The sequence below is a fragment of the Cavia porcellus genome, unplaced genomic scaffold (assembly GCF_034190915.1).
Source record: "Cavia porcellus strain 051 isolate PalLab524CR breed Dunkin Hartley unplaced genomic scaffold, mCavPor4.1 scaffold_2, whole genome shotgun sequence".
Lineage (NCBI taxonomy): Eukaryota > Metazoa > Chordata > Mammalia > Rodentia > Caviidae > Cavia > Cavia porcellus.
Genome location: NW_026947485.1, coordinates 91,109,079 through 91,134,312, shown reverse-complemented (window position 1 = coordinate 91,134,312; position 25,234 = coordinate 91,109,079). Strand labels below are relative to the sequence as shown.

At 35.5% G+C, this 25,234-nt stretch overlaps 1 protein-coding gene across 2 annotated transcripts in view; it reads left to right on the top strand.

Annotated features, from left to right (window-relative positions):
• The window catches only part of Rab11fip2 (RAB11 family interacting protein 2), a 39,565-nt gene extending 15,194 nt beyond the window's left edge, over positions 1-24,371 (top strand). The window contains exons 4-5 of one of the 2 annotated variants that reach the window (XM_003479637.5): positions 14,173-14,218; positions 20,129-24,371. In XM_003479637.5, coding sequence (XP_003479685.1) covers positions 14,173-14,218; positions 20,129-20,359 — 277 coding nt within the window. In that variant the 3' untranslated portion in view covers positions 20,360-24,371. Of the gene's footprint in view, positions 1-1,371; positions 6,116-14,172; positions 14,219-20,128 lie in introns of those variants that run through there. The other variant, XM_063244819.1, reaches the window with a different exon arrangement.
• Positions 24,372-25,234: the final 863 nt, after the last annotated feature.

The window sequence follows — 25,234 nt, the reverse complement described above, 5'->3', positions numbered from 1 at the left end:
GGACACAGGATAACACATAGCGAGTCCGATAGTTAAAGAGAGCAGGTTGTTACGATATGATCAAATACAAGATAGAGTATGAAAGTCCTCTGGAGATTTCTGATAGGAAGGTATTAAGATTGTATTCCAATGACCCTACTGTGTTAATTTTTATAAATCAATATGTAAGCTTTTTGGTTTAACATTTAAAGTAAAATCTGAGAGAATTATTTATTTGTAAAATTGAAAAGGAAAGATTGTTACATGTAGATTAATAATCTTTGTTAATTGCCCCTGATGAACATGTATTTGAGTAAACTATGCTAGACATACATAAATTGTACACCTTTCAATTACTTTAAACATTTATTGTTCAGTGTGTTTTTCAGTTATATCCTGTCGGCTAAAATTGCTTGACCTTATTCTCATGTTGACTTTAAAGTGGTCAGGATCTAGGCAGAGAGAGGACTACCATGGTGCCTATTTACCCAGATTCCTCCAGGCAGGCTTCTCTGCTGCCTTCAACACAGAGTTGGTATTTCTACTTACAAATATTTGACCTAGTTAGTTGCTATGTAAGTTTGATATTACCAGTCTATGAATTTTAAGTTTTGGTTCAGAAAACTCCCAAATTCAGGAAGCATTTCTTACACATATACTTTGGAGGTTAATAATACAAAGAAAGCGCTTGCAAGTCTCCCAATCCTTTCCATGGCCACATGTCTTACAGTGGCCACTGCAGTTCTTCAGGATGATTTTTAAAAATCTCAGCTCTTGTAACCAAATATTTTCATTATTATTTTTATATTAACCATATACAAAAACATCAAATTATTAAAATTTAAATCATCTTTGAGCTTATAGAAAAAAGATGTGCAAATAAGTATAGTTCTTAGCTTTATGCTAAGGGCTGAGTAATATGTGAAAACCAGGGATCTGTGGACATTTTCAAGTTGGGATGTGAGGTGACTGAATTAACACCTTAGCCCTTGGAAGGTGTGGGATACTTGTGGGCTAGGGGAGAGGGAAGAAGATCACCTCAGACAAGAGAGCTAGTTAGGGAGATACTATCCTTGAGATGAACTGGTAAAGGTCATTCACGGTGCAGATGAAAGAGGACGGAACATCTTTCAAAACTATTTCTAGGCTGAAACAACTTGCTCATTCTGCATACATAATGATCTAAGTAGTTGGAGTGATGGTGAGGGATTTGTAAGGGAAAAGAATGTAGTTTTAAATTTGATGAAATGTAGTTTTAAAAGGTGCATTTGATTTAGCATGACAGTGTAAAATCTGTGACCCTGACGGCCTCAGGTCTGTAGTCCCCAGTCAGAGTTGGGATTCGGTTTTGAAGAAGAGTTTGAATCTTCTGTTTTTATTTGTTTTCATTAGGTCCATTTTTGCTCAAGAGAACAAAAACTATTTGAATGGAGACTACATATTAATATCAAAACAGAAAGATTCTTGAAATTTTGTTTTTCAACATCGTAACAAGCTTTGGCCTCTTCAAAACACAAGAATTCAGTAACTACTGATGAATTTATACATTTAAAGTATTTTCTCTTTAATATTGTAATTAACATACATAATTCTCTCAAGTGATTTTGGCTTTACCAAATCTTGTCCTTACTGGTCAACTCCTGTTAGTTTCTTACTAAGAAAATGGTATTTCTTTTATACTTGGCCCTTATTTCTGTGTACATCATTTTTCCAGGCCACTTGCCTTTACACCTAGAATATTTTCTGTTAAACAGTATGACTTTACCACTCACAGGTATTTTTTTTTAAATAACAATAAAGCTTTACCTTTTGAAACCCAGGTAGTGTTTCTGTAATTCAATTTTTGATGTTAATTTTGCCTTGTGATCAGGGTGTCTTAACTAGCTGTTAGAGATATAAAATAAAGCAGGTGATTTGATAATGAAATGATTTTTCTTACATGTATTTGATCCATTTCAAAAAATGTTGGAATAAGGTCATGAGTTTGATCCCTGATACAAAAAAAAAAAAAAAAAAAAAATTTAGAAGCCCAGATATTTGACACATGTCCTTCAACTTACATTTTAAAGGTGAATCATTGCTCTGATTGTTGTATTGCTATAATATGTATTATGTTACTATACAGCTATACATAAATATTAAAATATTTATTGTTTATTGAACATATACCAAAGACATTTGATGAACTTAATTTAGGCTTAGAAATCTGATAATCAAGAGCTAATAATATCACTTAAATAGCAATAACTTGCATCACCTTGGCCTTCTTAGAGTAGAACAATTCAGATGAGTTTATGGGCTAACAAATGTATCTGAAGTTCCACTACGGCTCAGAGTGGGGATTTGAAGATGTTATTTGTAGAGTGCTAAAGTTCTAGCCATACTAGCTATGGACAAGATATGTTAAAAGTGACTTAGAGTCAACATAGAATGAATTGTGTTGAACAGAAGTGTGTTGAGTTTGTTCTAGGAAATGAGGAAAGAGCAATTTAGTCTACTGGAAAGCAGGAAATGCTTCTTCAAAGGAAGATGCTGTTGGGCTTGATTCTGACCACTGAGTATGATTTAAAATGAGGAAGGAGTCATTAGGTAACCCATTTTATTAAATAGCAAGAAAACTCATTTTAAAAGTGATTAGATACATTGAAAGGAATAGTTTATAAATAGTGACTATGTACTATTATATCATTAGCCCTTTACTAGCAACTGAGTTATTTCACCTTTTCTTTTCAAGTTGGTGTTATGAGCTGTATTCTGTGTCTGTCACTCCCTGCCTGGTAGGTTCATGAGTAGACACGTTTGCTACTGTAGGCTACCAAGGAGCCAATTAGCAGAGCCCTGCCGCAGCTCTACATCGAGTGTAATGAACTCTTTGTTAAGGAGCCTGATATGGGAATGGGTGTTCATGTTAATCACGTTTTATCAGAGGCGTACAGTGTTTTTATTTCAACTTCAAAGAAATTGCCCAAAATTATTGAAAAAGTCACACAATATATTTGATTCAGAGGTATACTTGATTTACTTCTTCCAATGAAGTAATTTACAATGTAACATAAAGTACTAATACAGTATTCTAAGGGAAGTATAGGACAAGTTATGAAGAGTTCAGAGTTAGGAGTCAGGTCTGAGTCTGTTAAATAACTGCGTGACCTTGCTAATTAATCTTTCAAAGCCTTATTTTTTTCCAACAGTAAAATGGGAATAGCAACCTTGGTGTAGATGAGATTAAATATAAGGTGCATGTTGGACACAATATACTTGGAAATGGTTGCTTTTGGTATATTCTTACTATATAGCATCTATGTAACAATTGCTTTAAGTTAAATAGAATTTTTCCTAGCAACAATATAAAAAAATCTTAAGATTAGAATTTGTTCAAGAAGATTTTCAAGTTATTACAGTAAGAAGATAAATGTTACTTTTTAAAGCTCCTAGAACATTTCAGAGTCCCTTTGGGGAAAAGGGTGCTTGTTAGGAAATTCACACAAGCGCTAGTGTTCTCTTCTACCCAGTACTTGAAGGTGGACTCTCATTTCTTTGTCATTAAAAAGTTCTCTTGTCTCTGTCTCTATTTTTAAGAGTGTAAGAACTATGCTGCTAAATTTCTGGACTCAAGGTTTTTTTTTAATATTCCTGAAGTAATATTAATTGTATTTTTAATGTTCTGTCATACTGATGTTAAAAAAAGTCCTCAAATTTTGAACATTAGGTATTCTTGGATTGTTATCAAGTTGCTTTATGGAATGATGTCCTTACACTTGCAGTAGGATCTTACATTGCCACCTCTACAGACCCGCTATCTTTAGATTATAGATGGTATATGTAGAGTCACATTCTAAAATAAAGGTGTTTGTTTTCCAACTTGATAGTAAGGAGTTGACGTTTTTGGCCTTAGCTGTAAGATTTTGCATTGCCCTCCTTTCTCAAATACGAATGCTGTTGGTACTGTGATACAAAGGATGTATAAGACAAAGTTTGTGTCTTTAAAACTAGAACAGTGAGTGCTTAGGGGGACTCTCCTAGATCTAACCTGTCTAAAACTGTTAAAGGTTGGAGGTAATACTGGAGATGGGACCTTATTACTGTGAATTTAGCATGCCAGAATGGTTGATTTGGACCTAATTCCATAAAAGTATGAAGAATTTGTAGCCTGTGAATGCTGTGATGGAAGACTATTGTTTTACAACTCAGAACAGCAACTCTGCTGTTGTATACTTGGTAAGAAGAGACACATAGACTCCAGGAATAGTATCAGTAAGGCTGCGTTTCTTTGCAGTGAAAAGTAATTTTAATTATACAACCTATAGGAACAGGACAGTGGGGGAAATTTTGTGACATAAGAAACTTGCAGACACTAAAATCCCCCGAAGCTACAGTCTTCATTAATGGGACTCTGTGCTTTAGCTGTTACTAAACAATATTATTTTTCTTTTCATGAGGAAACTTTTAGAAAAAACAGAGCTATATAATATAATGTATAATGATATTTGGTAGGGTAATTATTCATGTGTTTGCTGGGGGGTTAGAAGGTTTTTAAGTTAAACAGTATATTCTTTTCCAGAAGAAACAGATTTCTATAGCTCTGCTGAAACAAATCCTTAATTACTAAGAATGTTTTAAGGCTGGCTTCTCAGCCCAGAGTGTTTAGGGGTGGAAATCTCCCAGTCACCCCAGCAACTCTCCTTCAAAAAGGAAATTTGCCTAAGAGATTGTGGCTTGTGTTGATCAAGGCAGAGGCCCTGAGAAATGTGGCTGATTTAGATTTTCCTTCTCAGGCTCTGCAGAGGTAGTTGGGCGGGGAATATGGGTGCTCACTTTCTAAATCCCTCTGCAGGGTTGTTCTTTAACAGCTGAGGCCTTCCTGGGACCAGAGCTTCCCTTCCAGAATGTGGACTTGTCTCAAGCCCAGACAAAAAGAACCAGCCCGATTAGGGTATCAGTACATGGCATTGAGGCCCTCTGGCCATTTTTTACCTATCCGGAGGAGCCCAAGCATGCCTGGCCTTGCTCTCAGGGAGAACTCACCTCTGCCCACCCTGTCCTTAAACCTTCCCCTCCCAGGCATAGGCAGGTCAAATTTGCTGGGTTGTCCTTGGTCTCATAGTTAGGTAGAGATTATACAGTTCTGGCCCTGGCTGGTATCTTGTTTTAGTCACTCCTTTTCACTTCTACTGTTTTGCTTTAGAATGAAAAGGATTTAATTTTTTTTTAAAAGTTGACTAGTAGATAATGTGACAGATGGTGGGCTGGGGTCTACTCAGAGGAATGGGCTAAATATGACACGACTTCCCTGCATGGCAAAAGAATCCTTTTATATGGAAAGACACATGATTATATTAGGGAATAAAACGCAAAAGTTCACTTGAATTTTTAAGTTCAACTTCAGATGTCAAAGAAATGTTATGCTTGTTGTTAGATTTCTTCTCATGTATTAGGGGTACTAAAGAGAAAAAAGTTTGAGAAGCTTAGTTCTAAAGGAATGGAATTTGGGATCCACAGGGTTATGTTTAGAAATCTGTGAATTGCTTGGCTGTCTATGTAATAATTATTATTCCTTTGCTTCACTAGGAGAAATTTGTAAGTTAAACCTGATTAAACATTATATTTTGGATGAAGAATGCCTTTATTTCATAGGCATCCTTAAATCCCCAGTGTTAGAGCTTCCTCTGACAATATATACAGTGTGTTCTTACTCATTTTGGAAAAGAAGCCGGGTCTGAATTGGCTGTCCATAGTCTTTGGTGTCACTGACCACAATTTTTAATTGTCTTGCCTCTGAGATCTCATCAAAGATATCCTGTGAGAATTTTAATAAGTAAATTACTGTTAATCCCTGTAGACATTTTTGTATTAGTTCTGTTTTGTCATCTGATGTTTCATGTGCATGCCCAACCCCAGGAGAAAAGATAGTATTTTACTCTATGATATCATTTGATTTGGTCCTGAGTTCTTTGCTTTACTGAAAGACAGACAGACACTGAGTTTCTCCATGTTTTGTAAGCCTTGTTTATATGTGTAAAAAATAATTGAAGTGTACTCTTCTGAATTTAATTTCTTACTGTTTTTTGAAATTCTGTATTGTTTCTATCCTATTTTCTGTTTTGCTTTTTAAAATAAAAAATTTTTAAAAACGGAAGAGCATATAAATAGTTAAAATATGCTAACCATTGTATTTACTGGTTAGAGTCTCCAGATAATTTATTTTTTTAGAGCTTTGAAAAGAGGATTATTAAACAACATTTAAAAAATTCCTTTAATATGTAACATCTATAGAACAAGACATTTGAGTAAGATGTATGAAAATACCCTTAGGATTTACCAAAAGAATTTTATGTTAATCAGTCTGTGGTCAGATGCCTAAATCTGGTGTCTGATTGGTATGGTGGGTAAAGTGGCTGGGTGAATTGATTTTTCTTATAAATTCACCAATTTTAAAACCTACTTCAGTTCTTACTGACGGTTATAAATATTGGAAAATCCTTGTTTTAAAAAGTGAATCCTCATTAAATCCTCTCAAATCTAAATAAAAATAATTTTTGTTAAGCAGGAAAAGTTTCTTTTGGAAATGTGATATCTCATTGGTTGACTTTGCATTGACCTACCTTTAATTTGCTCCATCAACATTATCCCAGTATTTGCAAATTTTATTAAATACTAGTATTATTTAACATCTACTTTTTATGCATCTACCCTACCATAGACACTGTGTTTGATACTAGAACTGAAAAAGTTAATGCAATGTGGTTCCCTCAAGTGGCTTCTAGTAAAAAGGAATGGTAACCCTTGGGAGTGAGGATAGAGGGAGAAGGCAAACCTTACTAACTTATATCAGAGTCACACTTTTCATATAAAACATTTCACACTCTTATTTTAGCCCTCTTCTAATCCTAATTCTTTGAAATAGTGGCATTTTAATTTATTACATTTTAACCCATTAAGGGTTTGCCATGAGCATCACACAGTCACTGGAACAGTGTGTTTGTTTAGATACTGATCATCCTGAGCATTGTTCTGGCAGGTGTATTGAGCAGTCAGTTCTTATATTGCATAAACTTGGTAATGTGGTGGTTTTTATATTTTCTGTTGTTATATTTTGTGTTTGGATATACTCCCAAAGCCACATGCAGTCATCGGGGCAGGCTTCTAGAATTTGTGATTGATTCATGGCCCAATGCTGCGATTATGGGTGTGAGTGCTATACCCAACCTACTGTGGTTAGGCTATGTACTACATAAGGGACAGAAAGAGGCTGCTCTGCAGTCCTCCCTTTCTGCTCTTGTTGCTTTTGCTGTTTTCCACCACCATGAACAGTTGTCCTATGCCATGTGCCACCTGCCTGGGAACCAACTGACTATGGACTGAAACCTCCAAGAACCATGCACTATAAAATAAACCTTTCCTTCCCTAATTTTTGGTATTTTTGTCTCAGCAATGGGCGAAAAGTAACCAAGACAACTGTTACCTTACAAAATTTGAAAAAATACAATTTTTGTTACTCTGTTTTTAAATAACCAGACTGGTAAGTGGTTAAAAAGCATAAAATTTTGAGCAGGTAAATAGATTGCTCCACGGCACTGAATGGTAGGCAATTTGGAAGATAAATTGGGTTAAATTTAATGGACTTGGAAAACCAGACTAAAAACATTTTTTCAGGAGGAAGATAGAGGCCATATGTTTGAGAGTTGTATATTGAAGTTAGATTAGAGCATGAGAATGATATGGTCAGTCATTCCTAGCCTGGACAAAGAGAGGCTTTACTGTGCTCTAGACAGAAGGTGTTTGATCTTGTGATTATAAAGACAGCTGTGCAGAAAAAAGCAGGGAGATAGCTAGAGGTCCTGGCCTGAAGATGAATGGAGGAGTTGATCTATGAAGGATATTGGGTATGGGGTAGCTCTGTTGCTTCACTTTTGGGGTGCAAGAAGCTGGTGGTTCTTGGAGGAGGAAATCAACAGAACTGATCTGAAGATGAGATGTTGACTGGTTTGGTACCCATTCACTTTGAGGTTTGGGTGGGCTTTCAGAACCAGAAGTTTGTAAGCATGGCATTCTAAAGGATAAAGCTTTAGTAGTTGAAAGTAGTAGACATCCATCCCACGTACTAGTGGCAGTTGAACTAGTAGGAGAAAATGAAATTACCAACTAGTGTAAGGTATGAAACTAACTTTAAGAAATAACCAGTGTTTTGACCTCAGAGTAATCAGAGGAAGATGATAAGGAATGAACAATTTAGGAATATAGGAAAAAATGAAGTTAGCAGGTGTCACAGAAGAGTCTTAAAAAGAATGAAGAGTCATTGGCGTGACATGGACCTAAGAGTTTGAGCAGAGGGAGGTGATTGCCGTAATAGTTTACTGGTGACTTTCATAAAAGAAGCAGTAGCTATTAGGGGTGGGAATGCATTTGGGATTCTAGACTGAGTAGACGCAACAAAGCCAGGGTTATTTGAGGTTGCTTAGAGATTGTCAAAATAAAGTTGGTGGAATGTCTGAAAGGTGATAAATATGCTTCTGTGAAAGAGGTGAGTAAATACAAGGGCCTCGTAGTCTGGGAGACAGATGGGATGATTGAGGGAGTAAAGAATCGGAGAGGGTCATCAGTTGTGAGCTTTTGTGTGTAGATGAGATTTTACAGTGAGTTGGTGTGTCCTACCTTATAGTTTCCTTTGGAAACATGCTAAGAAACATTCTGTTTGTGAAATGTTATAAATTGTTAAGCAGTGTAAGTAGGTGACATTACTCAAATCCAAGTCACTTTAGGTAATTACACTACCTCAAACCTGCAGGAGCAATAAATCTTTAAAGATACAATCCTAATTTGGCAATAATTTTGAGCATAAAGTCCTCTAGCTCTGTGAACGCAAAAAATGTTGTTAAGTCAAGCCTGGAAGGTTTTTTGTGTTTTTGTATGTTTGTGGCTGTCAGCAAATTACCATTTATAAAGTAAGTGAATGTATATATATTTTGAGAAGAAAAATAATAATGTTCAAATAAGTAGGTATGGAGTAAATGCTAGAAGCTGAAGGTTTTTCTTTCTTTCCAATAAAGAATGGAGGGCTGGGATTGCAGCTCAGTGGCCTAAGTGCCTGGCTGGCAGGCCCAAGGGGCTGAGCTCATCCCCAATATAATAAATAAAAAGAACAAACTTGTCTTTTAATTGTTTAAAGTAACTAAGTGAATAGTTTATGCCATTTGCTGCATGTTCTTGTATCAGTTGAGTCTATAAGGAAACAAATGACTTAGTTCAAGTTTCAGAGTTAAGAACATCAAGAAGGGTCACGTGGCACCAGGGCTCTGCAGTGCTTAGAGAGTCCCTCCATGCTGAAGAACAGGGAACAGCGGCTGCACAACCTGTTCACACAGAGGGCCTGGGGAGGAGGGTGTGGCCAGGAGCCGGAAATTCCTACCTATCTCCTGTTCTCACTGCCCAGCTTCCTTGGGCTGCTGCCCAGTACTAGAGCCTGAGAAATCCAGTGGCCCCGGGAATCAGACTGATTCACTGGCCAGGGATCAACCACCTGAGATGGAGGAGCAGCAGAATGGAACAGGAAGAAATAATGAGCATGATTATTTCAAGTCCTGCATTGTTCTGTGTCTTAATACTAAGATTTAATCAGTTCTGGTTGGAAAAATCCTCAGGAAATTGCACTGGACTCCTTGAAACCCTCCAAAGAGTCCACAGGATAGCACAGCTTGGAATCTGTAGGGAAAAAATATATAGTTCAAGAGACTGGACTGCAGAATTGAGGCCTTTCTTTTCATCTTGACTCTGCTGTTTGTGTTACTTTGGGTAACCTTGAATTCTCTACCCATTTCCTCATCCATAGGCAGTTTAAAAATAGCACTAATTTCATATTTTTCACTGATGTGAGTGAAGCTCTAGGTTTCCGGATCCCACTCTCTCAGTTAAACAAGACCAATGGATCCCAGACCAATGGTCCTTTGAAAATGCCAGATGTCCTCTTGTGATAGTTTAAAGTTAAGTATTTAGCATACAATAAGAATTGACCAAAATTCCAGCAAGTTACTCCTCTTACCATTCCCACCTTCTATTTTCTTCCCTCCCCCCACCAGGTGGCACACCTCTGGATTTTGCAAATACTTTGAATTCACTTGTTAAATACAAAAGGGCTCAAGCTTTAAGTCAAGATCGACTTTGCTTTATAATTTCAGCAGTACCAGGGTTAGGAAAGACCTATTATGGAAAGTGCAGTGGTGCCCTAATCAGATTTGTGCTTAAATGCCAAAACCTTTTAAGGTGGTTATATGCTTCCCATTGAAAGATTAAAATCCTACGGCTAAGAAGTTAGCACAGGCTCATAGTAGCAGTGTTAAACAGTTTTTGTAGAGCTCAGTTCTTTGTCTTCAGAAGCATTTTATACTTTTTCACTCTGAATAGTCTTGCCTGTTTCTTAGGTATTTTGGTTTTAAAGGGAGAGTGTGTATGTGTGTATTGTTTTGTTTTTTAAAGAAATGCACTTTGCTGTCAGATGTCCTTGTCAGTACTGCAGTAATCAATTTCTCACTTGATAGATTAGTTTGTTGTTCTGACCTATATAATGGAAGACTAATCCATAGCACAGATTGAAGGAGAGTTGCAGTTTCTTGCTAATTTATTTCCCATTTGTTTATTCACTATTTACTTCTAACTTCAGGATAAAAAAATATATGATATTACAGGAGAAATACAAATGATTCTTAGAATAATATTTGAAAATTTTAAATTTTAGAATTAAAGTTTACTTGGAAATTTTTTTTAAAGTTTGGCAGTACCATAAAATTAAAAATTCAGGCTTCTGCCCAAAAACTTCAGAATGTAAAGGTCAATTTAAAATATTTAAAAAAAAATATTAACTTAAAAATAGTTTCATCAGTTTAACAGTTACCTTAAGGTCTTCCACCTCCTTCAGCCTTCATTTCTGACTTCTAAAACTTCTGAAATTCTGGAATCTCTATATAAACTTCTTCTGTCAATGTGAGCATGTCTGAGTTTATTTTATACCTGATTCAAAACACCATTTCCGTTAACCTGTCAGCACCTCAATTGAGCAGTCAGACGGTATTATTCAATATCTTGTCTGACATGAGGACAGCAGTCCAAAGAGAAAGATATCACAAATTGGTGCCACACTTCAATAAATAGAGACATTTTATTTTTCACCAAGCTAATTCAATCCAGTTCAGTTAACTCTTTTTTCCCCCGTAAGGACAGATCAAAAAAAGCAGCCACGAATGACTGAGTTCGTCCTGTGTTTGACACATCAATGTGTGAGTATAAAGCGGACCACAAGGGAGGGGATCAGCCTTTGGAGCTCACACAATACCCATTACAAGAGCCTCACTCAGACGTGCACTGGGCTGAGCTACAGATCCCGGCTTACTCACACATTCAGGTACAATGGAAAAGGACTGGGTCTCCTGCCCCGCAATGCCCTTCCCCTCCCAATCGTTTCAGCCTTTTAAACGTAACCATTCTTACTTGCTTAAATGAGAGTGATTGGTTACTGTGTATTGTTAGGTTTGTGGTGTTGGAAAAAGCATTGTCCTAAAAGCCTGTTCCTTAAAAACCCTTATTTCAACAAATAGAATTTGTAGAATTCCTGAGACATAACACTAAGATTGATAGTCATAATACTGTTCATTCTCTAGGGTGTAATAGGATGGATTGTGCCATTCAACATAAAACATCTAAATGTTTATGAGAGCTTAATATTGTCAAAAACTGGCCCCTGCTCTGTGGATGAGGTCCGACATCCTCTTCTTTGGCCTCAGAACCCTTCAGGGTCTCCTTTCCCCAACTGCTGGTATTCTAGCCTCTTCAGTATCCTGCCCTGTGGCCTCAGACCATGCCGGACGGTCTATAGAGCTCTCCTGCTAGGCTACCCAGTCTGCCTGTTTCCACTTGAACCTAGGGCCTCATGCACGCTGGGCACACACTTTATCACTGAGATACACCCAAGCCCTTTCTATGCTTCAGATCCTACTTTTTTCCATGAAGTAGGCCCCATTTGCTGGCCTGCTTCCCCCAAGTATAGCTCTATCTCATGATTTCTCACTGTGAGGTGGTATTGCCCGATCAATTTATATGGCTTCTCAGTTCAGAGCTTCAGCTGTATAACCAGTACTCATGAAGATCTGTATATAAAGAAGGGAACTAGCCATGCATGTGTCACACATAAAAGGACAGACAACTTTAGTTACCTGTGGAAGGACCGCACACAAGTCACCAACCTCTCTGTGACTTGCTATAGTGTTTTTAAAATGAAGGTATGGAAGATAGAACAATGTGGAGCAATGTGACCCCCTTCACGATCATGAAGTCTGTCTTTATTTTGGTAAAGTGCTTGATACAATGTCTGGTACAGTGCCATATAACGTTTACATGTTTGTTGCTATTATAACTCTTATTACAGTGTAATTAAATGGCTTTTAAACATGTCCTATCTGCTAATCACTATTCTGTATCTTGCGTGTTAACTTACTTAACTGTCATTCTTTGGCCACCTCATTTTACAGTGAAGGAATGAGATAACAAATGTTAAATAATTCCCTCAAGTTCACACAGTGGTACAAGGCAGACTAGGGTTTGAATGCATACAGCCTGGCTCCAGGACCCTCAATCACTTCTCCGGTCATGAACAACTTGGTGTTCTGATAGACATGGGTGCAAATCATTTGTCCTTGAGAATATGGTCAGATGGGGAGGAATACACCAGAATGTGTTTCTTGACCCATCAGAAGCCATGCTGTGAGATAATGGGCAAGGAAAGCGTAATCCCACTGGATGCCCCTCTGCTGTTTTGGATTGGAAATCACATTTGTCAGCAGCCGCTGCCACTGCACTCTAGGCCAAAATGGATTGTGTGGAAATTTTCTGGATTTTGTTTTTGTTGTTTTCTTTTCAGCCACTGTTTAATCAGACCCTTTGGGCTTTTCTGGTGACACTAGTCCTAGGTAGAACAGCATAAAGATGGTGAGATACAGGGAATGAGAAAAGGCGACAGCCACATACTTAGTGTTGTAGGTGCTTAAGCATGCTTCATTCTTGTCTACTGTGTCGCCCAACTCTGCAGATGCACTAAATTCATTAACAGAGTCTCTACCTGGAAAAGGTCTACAACCAATTCCTTCATAACAAATGAAGTTTGGCTGTTTGCAGTCTCTTGATATTCTACATGCATATGTGCCATGCAGATTTTGCACTTTAGACTATATACTTGTAATTATGAGTATTTTCCAGCTAGAATATCCAGTGTCTATAATTTCTGTCACACAATCAAAAATTTGAAAAGTAACTTTCTTAAATCTTCAGAGGATTCCAGTTTTCTTGACTGATAATATGCAAATAATGAAAAAAATACAAATCTTACAGTATTTTCTTGTGTGGAATAAAAAGGCTTACAGTACAGTAATGCTTTGTAGCTGTTCTGCGGCTAATACTCTTAAGTGCTGGGTAAAAATTAAACTTGAGAAGCACTGATGAAATATTTACTCATCAAATGGCTTTGAAGTTGAGCTTCTTTTGGGTTATAGTCCCAGTCTTAATGGACATGTTTCAAAGACAAAAACGGTTATAGCACTCAGCTGTGATGTTTTCTTATTCCCTGCGTGGAAGAAATCTGTTTTGCTTTGATTCATTTCAGTCTTTAAATTTTCAAATCTGGCTACTTAGAACTATCACTTTAATGACAAATATTTTGTGCCAATTTGAATTCATTCTCAGAATAATGTTTGATAGTTAATTTTTCTAATATCTCTAGCAATTTAAACAAAGAGTTCTTTAACTCTTTTATCCTTTCCAAACATAAATTTATTTGAGCGTCTACAGTTTTATATCAAGTCCTAAGGTGAAGTAGTGCATGTATAAATGAATATTATGAAAACTAGTTTTATAAGATATTTTGCTGAGTAAAATCACTATGCTTAAAGATATTTAGAAACTACACATTTAGATATGTTATTCAGTTCTGATAAATGGAGAGTTTTCTTTCACAGTTTAAAACTGTAGCTACTTTAAGAATGTTGAGTAAATGCTGTTTGTCTTTTACATCTTGGATTCAGTTTCATTTCTCTGAGTAAGTTTGGACTTTGGAAATTTTTTATTGCAGTGATGGTTAAGAATTTTCTAATTCTGTGTTTCTTTCCATGTGGACTATGATACACTTTTAATGTTTATGTTTGTTTTATTACTTAGTTTTCATATGAATCCGACAAGCAGTGAAGACCTCAGGAAAATCCCGGTAAGTAGCTGAGGGGTTAGAGAATTACCAAAGAATGAATTGGTCTTCTCTGAGGTACACAGTCCTCAAAATACCCCCATCTCCTTGAATATTTTCAGTTACCAGAGTATTGTGGATCGCTTGATTTTTGGGGGGAGCAAGAGAGAAAATGAAATTCAGCCTTTACTTTAGTGAATCAGAGTGTAGTTTTTATATCTGACCAGTGGAAGTTCAAGCAAATAGTTACAATTGAAGCAATTTAGAATTAAATATTTAGTGTGCAGTTTGTTTAGCACCAGTATGTTAAAGTGGATGTTTTAGTTACGCATTAAGAGCACGTGGAAAAGACTGATGTGTTGTTGTTGGAATGAGGACTGCAAAAAGAATAAAGCTGTGTGTTAACATTCAACAGTCAGAAAAGCAACCAGCAAGAAACCTAGTTAACTAAGAAATTATTTGAAAAATATAAAAACGAATACTTTAGGATACTTACCTTCCCAGTCAGAACAAAACCATAGTGTATATTACTAGGGTTGGCAGTGACCAGCCAAATCAACTCACATATTTTGCAAGAATTATTTTGTTATCGTAACTTTATTTTTATTGTTATCTGAAGTCCAGGGTTGGATTATAGAGTTCTGTTGCATCTGTAGTCAATTTTAAATATATTAAATCTAGACAATAAGTTACTTCACAAAAATATGGGCAAATGTTCTTAGTAGAAAACTTAATTCTCACTGAAAAACAGAAATAGAGCCTTTATTTCAAGAGTTTTGTGGTTGCTGTTTCATCCATCTGTCCTTAATGTGTGTGATCCAGATGTATAATGTGATTTTTTTAAGCGATCACATATCACGAGTTTCTATGATGTGATATGCCTGAAAGACGTAGAGGTGGAGTTAGAATTTACTTTATAAATTTAAATGCAGTTGTTTTTCTTTAAAATTGTGCAAAACATTGCAGAAGCATAGGACTTTGTACTATTCTTTTGCTGTTTTATGTAAATGATTTGTGAGTTTTGATGTTTCATAAATGCTGAAGTCTTTATAATATGGCAGTCTGGCAAGAAATGTCAGAATGTATGAAGTCAGCCTTTGATCAGATAGTAAAATGAATTCTATCAGGCGGTTACTTAATCTCAAACAAAATGCAACATCAAAAAATCGATTTAATGTGTAGCCATTGTTTATTAAGTAACCTTAATTACAATTTCTATGTGCTTGTAAATGTACTTTTCCAAATCTTGTAATTTATTGCTATAAAAGCATCCTTAGAAATCTTTAAAGAAATAAAATGTGAAAATTGTTTTAGTTAAAGGATTTAAAGGTGATAAAAGAATCCATGATGTGTGATTATTTTTCTCTGGAATGCTAACTATTCTAAATGACAGTTAAAGGATTACTAGGTGTTGTTAATTTACTGCAAGATACAATTAAGAGGAGAAAGCTCATCCTTAACACTGACTGTTATTGAAGAAAAGTATTTGAACAATTTTTATGTTGGAGATTATAAGATGTTTGAAGTAATTTACATTAAGTTCTGCAGTAATAGCCATCCACCAAGTTATTTTCTTCGCTTCTGGACGTCGTATTTTGTAATTAAGTTTGTACATCGTCTCTGCTGGTGCCAACACCTGTCTGTGAAGGCGCGGTGTTTAAGCAGGAGCAGTAGCCAGTTGAAAGGGCAGTGTGAGCTCTTTAAGGCCTAATTAAGAACTGAAAGGGAGATGAAGGGAGGAGGACAAAAGATGTGAAAGTAGCTGAGATGATATTCCCAGAGCAGAGTTCCTCATTAGAACAATAATGAGATGATCGGAGAATGCCAAGCCTTCATCTTCTCTCTCTCTCTCCCCTCTAGTTGCCTTGGATGTCAGTTAGTGCCCCACCAATATTTGGTTGCCAGGACAACCTTTCTTTACATCTTCAGTTATTTTGAGTCCTGATAATTTGCTTTTGTTTAAATTTAAATATTGTAAAAAAAATGTATATTTCCTATCTTAAAAGGCTAGATTATGTAAAAAGTAAAAAATAGACCGCTGTATTCTCAGTCTCATACACAACTCTGTTATTTAAAATTCTGATTAAAAAGCTTCACATGATTATTCTGCTGTTCTCTCACCCAAACTCTATTTTCTTGTATCTGCATATGGTCACTTTTTAGCAGAGGTAGAATAGGAATGAGCAGGATTGGTTGTGAAAGGGGAAAAGAAAAGAAAAATTTATATTAAATTTCAAAATGAGACATCTTAAAAACATATGTGCTGTCTATGTGGAGTGGTATCATAGGAAAAAATACTGAGTACTTAAGAGCTTCATTGTGGGTTGTGTTTGGTCTTTACCAGTTTGGAACTTCCTCAGTTTTCGAAATTTTTCCAAGAACAATAGTAAATGTATCTTGAAAAGATAATTTTTATATTTCCCTGAGAGTTTTCCTCTTTCAGTAAACTAATTTTTATAACCAGAAAATAGTTTCCTATTGTTTACACTAGATTAATTACAACTTAGTTACAACTAAGATTAATATTAATCTTTATCTTATTTTCTTTGGATTTACATTAACAAACAGAACAATATATTTTTGAGTAGATCTGTCAGTGTAAGAATCTTATGCCTAAAATTAGAATGTTTATATGGATTTCAAATATTGAATAAAATCTGGAACCAAGCCTGAAACTGTTTTTAATTATATTATATTCTTTTCCAGAATACAGTTTATAGTACATGTGTTTCTAAGATGTTTTCCTGCCCAGAAACTTGATGCTGAAATATAGGGTAAAATTGTCATATTAAAGGACAAAGGGAAATTTTACTAAAAAGAATAGACATGTATTTTCAGGAAATCCACGTGTTGCTACAGTGACGGGGAAAAAGACAGTATATTCATATATTCTCAGTTCTGGCTGTAAAGTGTTGGACAGCATTTTGAGATAATAGATTACTCTAAGTGGTTGTTAGATTGATTTATAGCATGATATTAAACTTAGGCTAATTATATCAAAATAAACTTCTGACATCTTTCATCCTTATTGTCTTTACAGAAATATTTTAAAAAGTTTAACTGCATTAACCAGTATTACGTATATGATGTTTAATGTAACAGTGCAAATGATTTTTTAAATGTGTATCACCACTTAATTACTTTGAAAAAGTCCATTCATTTATGTATAATTTCATTAAGGTTAGAGAAATGGAACCGATACTGTTACGTTAAATTAAGAAAAAACATACATCAGTCAACCAATCAATAATAAATCCCATTTAGTTTAATGTTACTAATTTCTTCAGTTCTTACAACAGTTCCCACTTTTCAGTAAATATTTTAATAGAAAAATGAAATCACAATAGTTAGGACAATTACTTTTTAAAATGCAGTTCCAAAAACTTACTTAGTAGTCTATACAATCTGAGACTTTAAGGAGGCTATGGAAATCATCTCATTTATTAGATAAGAAAGGTGAGGCCTAATTTGAATGCTACTTCAGATATGTGCAATATTACTTAGATTGAAAGTTACTAATTAATCTAATCTATTACTTAGATTAGAAAGAAGAATTTGTAACTTATCTTTGACAAATTTCAAAAATATACTTACCTCCATGGAAGATCTTGTCTTTATTGTAGGAAACTATCATAGATAATAAGTGCTTTATCAAAATATAATTAAGACATTTATAATGTTATATACCCTAGAGCTGCTTATGAACAGTTAAATGAACTAGTAACTACAAGAACCTGTGTGTGTGTGTGTGTGTGTGTGTGTGCACGTGTAAACTTAATTGATCTGAAAGAGAATAAAAAAGCCAGCACCCTTAGAATTGTCCTTAAATGTTTTTATTTATTTGCTTATTTTTCGTTACTGGGAACCGAACTCAGGACCTTGCACTTGCCAAGCAGGTGCTGCGCCTCTGAGCTCTATCCCTGACCCCATTTAGTGGTTTTAGAGCAATGTTTGAAGTGTTTCAGGGACAAAAATAATATAACTCACAAAGTTACATTTTCCCAGTTTTTACTGTCAAAATATAGCAAGTAGTTTTAAATGTCTTACAGAATTTACACGCCTGTCCTTTTAATACCTCCTCTGTTCATTCTTATTAACCCTTGTCTTTAATATTTCAGTGGCCCTGTAAGTAATCAGCACTTCCAAATGATCTAATGCATTCTTGCCATTTGAATTTTCCTAGAACATAGCTTCAGTCATGCCATTTCTCTATTTAGAAACCTTCAGTGGTTTCTCATTTCCCATAGCAATCAGTGTAAAACTTCTTAACATAGCTTGTAGTGTACTTGATGGTTGTTTGGAACCTTCCATTTTAGTATTTGCTTTCAGCTTTTCCAGCCATTCCCCGGTAACAGCCCTTCTGCACTGTGCCTAGGGCTTTGATTCCTAACTGCACCATCAGCCCCCAGAGCTTGAAATGCCCATTATGTATTTCTGCCTGTGGAGTCTCTGATGTCCTAGTGCAGGCTCTGTCTTCTCCACAAGGCCGGAGAACTTGTGAGGAATGGGAGAAGTTTTTCAATCCTGAGTTTGTTCTGCACCAAAGAGTATGCTTCAGTGACCCACATCAAAGTGGTATCTGAACGTTAGCTTCTCTTTCTTTGGTACTGCCAGAGTCATGGTGCTCGGGTGGAGGTGCATGGTGAAGAGTTTATCTCTGGCTTTCGTGATGATAAGTTCTAGAGCCATGAAGTACTATCATTCATAGCAAAGTAGACACGGAATATGGAGAAAGATGCTTCATTTCTGTGGCAAAAGGGTCTTTCTGCAATAACCAGTCCTCATTCCCTTTTCTTCACTAAATAGATTCGTTTAGTCCTTAAGAACAAGAAAACAAATTTCCTTAATATTTCAGTTGATTTTTCTTAAAATGCTTTAGAACAAAAGTGATGAAATGCATTTTTTAAGTTGTTGACTTGTGATAGAACTACGTTTAAAAGTTACAAAAGTCACTACTTTATATTTGAGTATTTTTCAAATGAAAAATCTAAACACTATACAATATCAGTAAAAAATCACACTGTCTTTCTTGATGTTTAAGAACTATTTTTCTTCGGCTGTTGGTGTCCCATTAATATTAGGATTCTTTGTAATGAAAATGAAATAAATCAATAGCATTTGTTGTTATGCTTTTTGTTTTAAATTTTTTATCAATACATTAAGTAAATATGTGAAGTGGGATAGAATACAGATACACTAATCATAAATATTATCATGATTTGTAGTTGGACTCAGAGTTTCTTTCTAATCAGAACAAAAAGGGAAATATGATAAATTATATAGGTATAATTGTAAGAGGAGGAAAATACTCGTTTTTCAGAGGCGAAAAAATCTGCTATCTCTAAATTAAAATGGCAGTTACATGCAGGTTTTTATAAGGATACCCATTAATTCAATTCCAGGTGCTCTCAACATTTCATAGAAAATTGAGAGAAGCATATTGATGTTGCGTCTTGTAAACTATCTTCAGTAAACAACCAATATATAATGTTACACTATATTTCAATGGAAGCAGTTCTATGAGAATTAATGTCCAAATGTGTAGTTTGTAATATCTGTTAGTTTCTGTAGAAAGTTAATTCTTAGACATTTTTATTTTTATCCTTTCTTAGGCATAGCAGCTTTTAGTCCTAAATTATAGAGCACCTTATTTCTTAACTTAGTCTTAAACTATATGTGAGTTTCTTATTAGGAGCTGTTCTTAATGGAAAAAGGGACTTAGAATTTTAGAGAATTACAATCAAGGCTTTGGTGCATCTGCCCTAGTTTCTGCCTCAGAACTAGCCAGCCAATCTGGCAACTGTCACGTTAGTTCTTGCTGAGGACGGAGGGAAACTTTGTGAGCATGGAAACATCAAAATTGAGGCGCTAAGTAATTCTTAATGTTTGCCCTTGACACTCTCTGGTAAAGTGACGGTCTGTACCCCATTCCAGGACAGCAATCCTTTCGATGCCACTGCAGGGTACCGTAGCCTGACCTACGAAGAGGTACTGCAAGAACTCGTGAAACACAAAGAACTGCTTCGGAGGAAAGACACCCACATCCGGGAGCTCGAGGACTACATAGACAACCTCCTCGTCCGGGTGATGGAAGAAACACCCAGTATTCTCAGAGTGCCATATGAGCCATCCAGGAAAGCTGGCAAGTTCTCCAACAGTGAATAAAGCCAACTGTGCTGCATTCGTAAATGGAGAGAGAGAGAGCGAGGGAGGGAGGAGAAGAAAGAAGGAAGGGAGGAAAACTTCCCACTGGAAGAGACAACACTATCAGGTTTCATTGCATATTCCTTCATTGTGAAAGGTTATTTTACTGTAAATACTAGCAGGGGCTATCAAGAGTGACCTTTGAAGCGAGCCAATACTTTTAAACTTCTAAAGTGAAAATGAGCCTGATTCTTGGGATCTGGGGTATTTCCATGGGATTCATTTGGGTGCTGGTGCTGGCGCTGGCCACTAATCTGCCATAGGCCCAGAAATATCTTTATGAGTTCTCAAGAATAGATATTTCATAAAGCAGAAGTGACACCACGGCTGGATTCTCAGAAGTCAGTTTGTAGGCATTTAGCTTCAGGAATACTGCTCATTATCAATGCTACTAAAAGACAGTTCATATTTTATATACATATATTCACATGAATATATATATGTTCATGTATCTTTGTATGTAAAATACATGCATATACCTCACATAAACATGGTTTGAGAACAACTGATTGCCTCTAGGTTAGGATAGCAATTTCACAGATTGAAAATGTGTATTTACTGTGTTGATGTAAGACAAATCATTAAGGCTCATTATGGAGAAGCTGCTTCAAGTCACTCTTGACTGTGAACTGTGGTTTCAGTGTAAGCTGCTATATACAATTCCAGCATCAAATTTTAGTTTTTTTTAAAAAGAATTGGGTTTTTGGAAACTTCATTAACCTTATATAGCAGTGTGAATTTCTTTAAATTAATTTTTACCTAACATTTGAATTTTATTTAAGGTATAAGCACAGATAAACTAATGTGACTTGTTTTGTTGAAATTCTGCATGTCTTTAAAACACTAGCAAGGAAAATACTATATAAAAGTGTATCTGAAAATAATTTTGGGGGAAAAATAAGTCATCATCTGATACCCAATAACCCAAAACAATGAATAAATTCTAAGAATGAAGAATTAGGCTTGGTTTCAAGTTTCATAAATAACTGAACAGATGGTTGCCTTGGGTCTTGAACCAAGACTACAGGAGGAGTGAGGTTTAGAGCAGATCGTTACTAGCATGACATTACATATTTCTCTATACACCCTTTAATAGTTGATTTATCACAAAACAGTTTTTTCAATCTGTTCCTCAAAACTGTTGATTCCTTTATGAATTAACTTTATATATTTGTATAAAATTATTCTGAAATTCAAATTGAAAGGCAGTGATACAAAGATATTGCTAATCTGCTTGCTTTTCAGATTTAAAACTAAAATACTATGAAACAATCTGTGTCTTTCTGAATTTAAAATACAGTTTCTCTCTATAGAGATTAATATATTCCCCAATCCTTTAATGAATTGCATTTTTCTAATATTAATTTCTATTTAGACTTTATTGATTGTTAAATAAAAAGCACTTATTATAATTTTGCTTATTTTACTATTTTGAATCAGAGAATCCTTAGCCAAACTTAGATTCATAAACCAAAATTCCTCATTCTCTGTTTTCTTAGTTTTCCTGAGAGCATGCATGTTAAAATTGTGAAAGTTTTTCTCAAGTTCAAAAAATTAAATCCCTTTCTATAATTGAAAAACTAGGATGAAACTAGCTTTTATCCCTTTTCCCCTCCAGTCATAATTAAAGTTCTGTAATATACCTCAAAATATAGTGTAGCATTTTATTTTCCCATTTAAGGTATAGGTAATTATTTTTTAATATGGAGCCATTTTAAATGTTACAAGATTCTTAGCTTTTTTTCTTATAGTGTTATTGGGACTCAAACATTTTAAAATGCCAAAACTATGCATTTTTCAGTATTATGACAGTCACTTGCAGATATCATAAGCACATTTTCAGGTATGTTCTTTGCAGAATAAACCAAGAGAACATTTTTGTGCAGGGGGGATCTGTTTTCCGTATTGCTCATTTGAAATGATGGTTCAGTTACTATTGTTCTTTTTCATGAAAAAATTTATTTTTAAAGAGCAATTCTTTGTCTCTAATAAGAATGATTAAGGAATAGATTTATCTATACATGAATGAATGACCACAACCAGATCAATGTCTTTTATCTTTGAAATCTTAGACAAATATTGTATTCAAAACAATCTGCATTTATCACTGCTTGAAAATGTTCAGTTCCAATGTTTATGAATCTTCATTCAGACCCAGATAAACTTACTGCATATTTTCATAATCATCAGTATAACAAACTAAAAAAAAAATGAATTCCCAAGTAAACCTATCAATGTTTCTTGTGTTTGAGCAGAAGTGCAAATAGAGTAGTTTTTTTTTTTTTTTGTCTTTTTCCTTTTTACCGGTACCAGGGATCAAACTCAACGACTGCCTGCTTGCAAAGCAAGCACTTATGTGGCTGAGCTAAATCCCCAGCCCTAAATAGAGTAGTTTTAATTTCTGACATTGTAAGAAAAAAGGCCAAAAAAACCCCACCTTAGTTTATTTTTCCATATAAATATCCTAATGATATATTTTGTTAGTAGGTTAAACATAAAAATAAATTGTATGTGCTCATTAAATAATGCATGATACACTAGATTTGTAAGCAGATTTTACTTCTGCTTTTATGCCTGAAAAAAAAGCATGCTCAAAACTATTTCCACAAGAGGATTTTTTTTTAAAGTACTGAATTGACACATCTCAAGCCTATCTTAAGCTAACATGCTTCTGTTACACAATTAAACTGTTTCTGCTCCTAATTTAAAGCAGTATTGTTTTTCAATTTTCCTCCCATTTCTAAGATCCAGCATTGAAAGTATTGATCATATAGTCCTAGGCTTCCATTATTGAGTACCAGGACCATTACTTAGAACTGTATATAAAATACTGTGTAACTCATTTGTGGAAAATGTTTAAATATTGTTTTTTGCTGCTATATTCTGCTTTGAGCCTTGTTTTGCTGTCCTCCCATGAATATAGTGTTATCCGCAGATTACACATAACTACATGTATTGCTTTTGGCAGTAAATCAAGATTTAGTTGTAATTTTCGCTGTGTAAACATTGCCTTGTATTTAAATGGAAACCTAAGTAAAACTAAGCTCATTAGTGAGTGACACTAGCTTCATCATCAACTCCACCCTTGCAGTCCGTCTGCCAGCCTCCTCCTACCAGGGTGCTTACTGTTTCATAAGGAGAATCTTTAAAAAACAAACAAAAAAACCTTCCTGCAGTCTTTAATGTACTTGTAGGTAATTGTTACACTAGATATTTTATTTTCCTCTGTAGCTTTTTAGAAAAAAAAAAAACTACCTTGGATTTTAAAGCAAGCTGAAAGTTTTTGATGGTCATGTACTCATATGTCTTATAGGTACAGTAGGTGTCACTAGGTGTGTGTGTAAGTGAAGTATGAAGCATGCCCATTCACTTGATCTCTGAAGGAAGAGAGAGAGGGTCACACTGCTGGTTCTTTGCAGTAGATGTGAGGGTCTGTCAGCGCACATCGAAAGCCCGTTTTCACTGATTTATAATTTCAATAATCCAAATGCAATCATTGGAAGTATTTAATATGCAATAGGTAGCACCTTAACTAATTAATCTGCATATGAAGGCTTTTCTGATGTATTAACTAGGAAGTGTAGAAGCTCTTCAAGCATTAAACTAGACTTGACATGTTATTTCACTTATTTTCTGTTGAAAACTCCACTGTTACAATGGAATTGAAGTCTGCAACTAAAGATACATTTGGGTTTATTAATCTCAGAAGCTTCCAGATGGTTTGTATTTTAAGGTACAAAAATTGCTGCAGATCTAGAAATTTGTATACATAGCAGGTATTTGAATGATACAAACATTATTTATAACTGAAGAGTGTTACAGTTACCTTAAACTAATGCTCCAGTAACTTGTATACATTTGCAGGTACGAATTTAAAAGTCTGTAAACATTGTATTATTTATGTAATCTGATGCATGAATCAAAATTTTTATAATGTTGATTTATTATAGTTGATTAAAGTGTTAAAACTTAATTCAGTTGTCACAATCTCTTCTTATAGATAAAACTGTGTTACCATCATGCATTTGGGCCCAAGTCCTCCTTGTCCTTTAATATATACCTGGGACGCCCCTTACTTGAGGTGTTGCAGCAAGTGCTCTGTAAGACCTACAGACTTACTTCACTCCCGCAGAAGCGAAGCCTCGTGGTACCTTGGAGTGGACATTCAGCAGCAAATTTAGGAATGCCGTTTGCATAGAAGACATGTCTTCATAGGGATAGAACTGACAATGTGGCAGAAAAGAACATCTGCATTATTTCCATTTATTCCTCACAACAACCCTGTAAGGTAAGAAATGTGCAAGATACTGGATGACGTTTAAATTGGCCGCCTTTAGTACCCAGGAAAGAGTAGAATGGACTTGGCGAGCCCACAGTATTTCTCATGCTTATCCTCTAGCGCTTAGCAGGGGTCATTAGTTGATCACACATGTAGTCCCTCAGAGGAGCAGCCCAAGTACATGCCTTTCTGTCTGAAAGAAGCACGAGTGTAAGTTTCATGCATGAATGCACACACGTGGATAAAGATGTAGATGGCAGTGTATTGAGCAGTTGTACTAGAGTTAGGTGATGTGGCCCATATGTAGTCTTTGGTCTAAGCCACATACATTTGAAACAAGGGATTTATATACAGGCAAGAATGTCTTCCTGTTCTCTACTTGTTCTCAGTTCTGAAGAGCCTGTCTCTACCTCCCTCCCCTAGGCAGTATCTTCTCTGGATTCTTCTACTTGATATCTGCTGTCAGTATACACATTTCTTTCTCCTTAGCCTATGACAGAGGTATTTGGGGGCAATTCAAAAATAGAGAACTATTACTAGTATCTCAGAAGTGTTTC